The following is a 4322-nucleotide window of genomic DNA, read 5'->3' as shown; positions in this document are numbered from 1 at the left end:
CTGTTTAACTGTCTTCCTCCTGAAACAGGTGGAAGACAGTTTAACAGCAAAATGGACCAGCCATATTCCCAACCGCAGCAAACTTCAAGTTGCTCTCTGCAGACGCAAGGTATCCTGTTATGCAGTTCTTCAATATTTAGGCAGATTTAGGTAAAAACGTCTACTTTTCCAACAAAAGTAAAACAAAACCTGCCGGAATATTTGTTTTTCATTTAATCTTTTGAAATGAAATGTCAAAAATCTTTTTTTTTTTTTTCCATTAAATTATTTGTTGCTCTTAATTTGTCTTTGTCACAAATCTGGACTCCTATTACACAGAAACTCCTCCAGGTCTTCAGATCCCAGCTGTCTTTTCTTCAGTTTATTTTCCAACATGAACCTAATGCACTCAAGAGCCAAGAAGATGAATGGCTGCATCTGGAGGCCAGGGCTAAAGATCTGCAGCAACAAGTTCTGGAGGAAGAAATTACTTCTCAAAAGAGACTTAAGGTTTGTATTTTTTATTGTTTTTGCTGAAGAATACATGAGTTTATGAAAACATCAATCTGCATTTATGTTGTACATTAACTATCTGGGTTTTGCTTTAAAAACACGAATTTGTCTTTGTTTAGGATTGGATCCGTTGGGAAAAGCTTTGTGGTCAACTTGGAGGGATGTTGGATGAGTCTGAAGCCTTTATAGGTAGAGAACCTGAAGGAGATGATGATGATGAGGAGGAGACAATAGAACGGAGACTACATGCCTGTGAGGTAATTCCTGTAAAAAAAAAAAAGATTCACGCTAATTTATTTTCTAAGATCGCTTCCTTACTCCTTTTCCGATAAAAACAAAGCTGAACAGAAAATTCATATTTTAAGAGAAAACTAAATAAATAATTACCAATGCCCCTTTTTCCTGTTCACTGCTGAAACGGCCTTATCTCCTTATAAAAAAGGCTAATACAAAAAACACATTTCAATAAGTATAAAAAAAATTTAGTTTCATTTAATTTTAGATTTTGTGTTTTTGCAGTTTTACATTTTAGGAAGTGCAAGAATCAGATCACACAAACATACCTTTTGCTGGTAATTTACATTTTCTTGGGTAAAAATTCCCCGAATAACTTTGACAAACATATCAAACAACAACCAGATTCAATTTGAACAAACTAAGTTTTGAGACCCTTATGTTGTTTGAAATTAATGTAACGAAAAAAGTTAGTTATTGAAAAGGCAATGCTTTTTTGCCTTTTTCTGAAAATAGTTTTAAATATCTACATGTAAGTGTCAAAAGTTGTGCATAAAGTAACTGTTTATAAACTGCTTTGATGGCTGAGGCTGTCATTGTTTAATCTCTTCATGATTTTTATCTCTATCCTTCTCGTCTCGCAGCAAACTCTGCTCCAGCTGGAAGAGAGCAGAGCTCTGTTGGGTGCGCTTCTGGATCACAGGGCGGTTCTGCAGGCAGAGCCATGGTTCAGTACCTGGGTCAGACCGGCAGGGGGCGCTCTGGAGCTGAGATGGAAAAGTGTCTACAGACATATAGAACAAGAGATCCTGCGCCTAAGAAACATCCAGGAAAGCAGGTCCAGGTGGGCCAGGTTCAGTATTAGCAGTCAGAATGATGGATTCAGAAAACAGAATTATTAGAAAGATTTATCACTGCTTGAGTATTTCACAAATTGTCATTAATAACAGAATATTTTTTGATACGTTTTATGCTTTTAAAATAAGTTCCACTATTTGTTTTGAAAAAAATAAGCAAAGTCTTTCTCCTCCTGCCTACCCTCTATTCTTTTTAACAGTTTATTAACTTTGAAGCATCCATATTTAAAGTAAGATCAAGAGACCAACTCGCATTAAAAAAAAATTATACCACCCTTGTTTTAATCCCAAGTGGGGTCACAAGGGGTGCTCCAGCTGTCAATGGGCGAGGGGCAGGGTAGTCCATCGCAGGGCAACACAGAGACAAACAACCACCCACACCTAAGGAGAATTTAGGGAAGCCAGTTAACCTAACAGTCACGTTTTTCGACTGTGGGAGGAAGCTGGAGTACCCGGAGAGAACCCACACATTCTCAGGGAGAACATGCAAACTCCATGCAGAAAGACCCTGGGCTGATAATCAAACCCAGATCCTCCTGGCTGGAGGACAGCAGTGCTACCCACTGTACCACTGAGCAGCCCATCCTCTAAATTTATTTATCATTCTTTGTATTCTTAAGGTGTCTTTACCATTTTGCATATTCACTATATTCCATATAGGGATTTCTGCCCTGGTCTTCCAATGGAAAAAAGGAAGCAGCCATGTTAAGAGGCCCTAACCACCACAGCTAACGCTCTTTATTCTAGAGGATTAACAGCTCTGTGCCAGAGCTCCTTATCTCCAAGGCTGAGCCCATCCAGCCTATGAAGGTTATTCCCGCATTATTGCTTATAGGACCTTAGTTCCTCTATTCATCTCCTTCTCCATCCTACAATACTAGTGTGACCAAACCAAACAGCATTACCAGATTGGACAACAATGGCCTGTCCTTTCAAACTGCAGTGGTATGGAGAGAGCACGATCCCAGGCACATAAAGCTTAATTCAGCCTCCTTCTTTTGGATGACTTGGCTCGTCCTCGACTTGCCCAGGGTGTACCCCGCCTCTTGCCCATTGACAGCTGGAGATAGGCACCAGCACCCCTGGTGACCCCATCAGGGATAAGCGTAATGGGAAATGGATGGATGGATTGCTCATCCTTAAAATCAGGATGTTTATCATCCGAGTGAATGAGTGAGTGGCCTGGAGTGTTGCTGTTAAGATGGATGTCTTGGTTTCCTTCCTGGACCTGTTAACTCTGTGACTTGATATCAGATCAGCAGGGTTGATGGATATGATAACTTTCATTTAGTAATTTTTGTTAGCATCAAACACAGCAAAGGTATAGAATCAGTTTTTTGTTCCTTATTGTTTATAAGGAATAATTTCACCCAGTGGGGTCCAAGCTTTTCACTTCGTTAACCAACTTCATCGACTTGAACTTACTCAGGGGTTCAGACCCGTGAGTAAATTATCCCTAATAATTAAGTTAAAATGTATGACAAAATAGCTATAATAAAAGGAAAATACTTTGTTATACCTAACACTTCCATTTACAAAGTTAGATTTGAAAAATCTCCTCCTAAATATCCTGCATCAGCTCCATTTGCTGGAAGAATCCATTTGGCCTTTTCTTTAGCTGTACTGTAGTACGTGAGCACAGAAATACACTCTAAAGGCTGTAAATGGTCCCTGGGCCACACTTTGGACAGCCGTGCTATAACTAGTAAAACCTGTAGTTACTTAAACAGGAAGTCATCTCAGGCTTTATTGCTTTCTGTTAATTCTCTTGATGTTTTACCTGTTAAAATATTGCTGCAAAAGTTACTGAGCCCCAAAGTAAATCTGTGTTCAATCCCTCCGTATGGAGGTATTATTAATAATCTTGGATAGCCCTTTAATAAAGATTCACTTATATTAATCAAAAACATTTACAAAAAAAACATTGCAGTAGTTTTTACCATAAATCATGTCAGTGAAGTTTACTGATGACATTTCAAGCTCTTCTGAAAGACACTTTGAAACAGTTTAAGGAATTTGAGCTGGAAGACTTCAAGCCAAATAACATCCCTGGGTCCTTGTCTGTAAATATGAGTGGACCATAGCCTCTGTGGGAGGAATTCCTAAATACGCTTCGTATGTTTATCAGATTTCTGAATCCCTAACACAGACTGTAAAAGAGTTAAGGGGAAGGTTAGAAAAAAAATGTAAGCAAGACTTATTTTCATTTCTGCCCTCGGATAACTTTCAACGTTTTTGTTTTTTTCTGTTTGGGAGTGCCTTTATGTTCTACCCCACTGGTTGATCTATTTGTGTTTCCTGTCCTCCCCGCAGATTCCAGGCCGACCTTCCTTTGGTCAGTGAATGTCTGCTCGGTGCCAGCAAACACCTGAAGACTTTGTCAGATCTGGCAGATTCCTCAAACCTGAGTCAGGAGACTCTTCAAAGAAGTTTGGTTGAGCTGCTGGTAAGGCTCTCTTATCTACTGCCTTTTATTTGATTAAAAATAACCTGCATTTCTATCAGTTCAGTGCTTTAATTTCCAAATATTTGATACCAAAAATTTTTTTTTATTATGTTTATTATTAAATTTCTTTTGTTTCCTTGTGTTTTAGATTATTTTCTTCACTTTTATGAAAAAAAAATCTGTTTTAATATTTCTTAAAAATAAATCACATATTGTGGACATTGTAGCTTTGCTCAAGAGTTACAAATCCATCCATCCGTCCATCCATCCATCCATCCATCCATCCATCCATC

General features: G+C 38.5%; 1 protein-coding gene across 1 annotated transcript in view; it reads left to right on the top strand.

Annotated features, from left to right (window-relative positions):
- LOC107094544 (nesprin-2-like) overlaps positions 1–4322 on the top strand; it is a 98910-nt gene that overhangs the window by 58402 nt on the left and 36186 nt on the right. Inside the window, 5 exon segments of the mRNA XM_015390229.1 lie at positions 8–109; positions 319–489; positions 612–749; positions 1371–1570; positions 3897–4029. Coding sequence (XP_015245715.1) covers positions 8–109; positions 319–489; positions 612–749; positions 1371–1570; positions 3897–4029 — 744 coding nt within the window.

Source organism: Cyprinodon variegatus, unplaced genomic scaffold (assembly GCF_000732505.1).
Source record: "Cyprinodon variegatus isolate N-32 unplaced genomic scaffold, C_variegatus-1.0 Scaffold489, whole genome shotgun sequence".
Taxonomy (NCBI): domain Eukaryota; kingdom Metazoa; phylum Chordata; class Actinopteri; order Cyprinodontiformes; family Cyprinodontidae; genus Cyprinodon; species Cyprinodon variegatus.
Note: the sequence above shows the minus strand (reverse complement) of the source record. Positions and strands in the feature narration are given on the sequence as shown.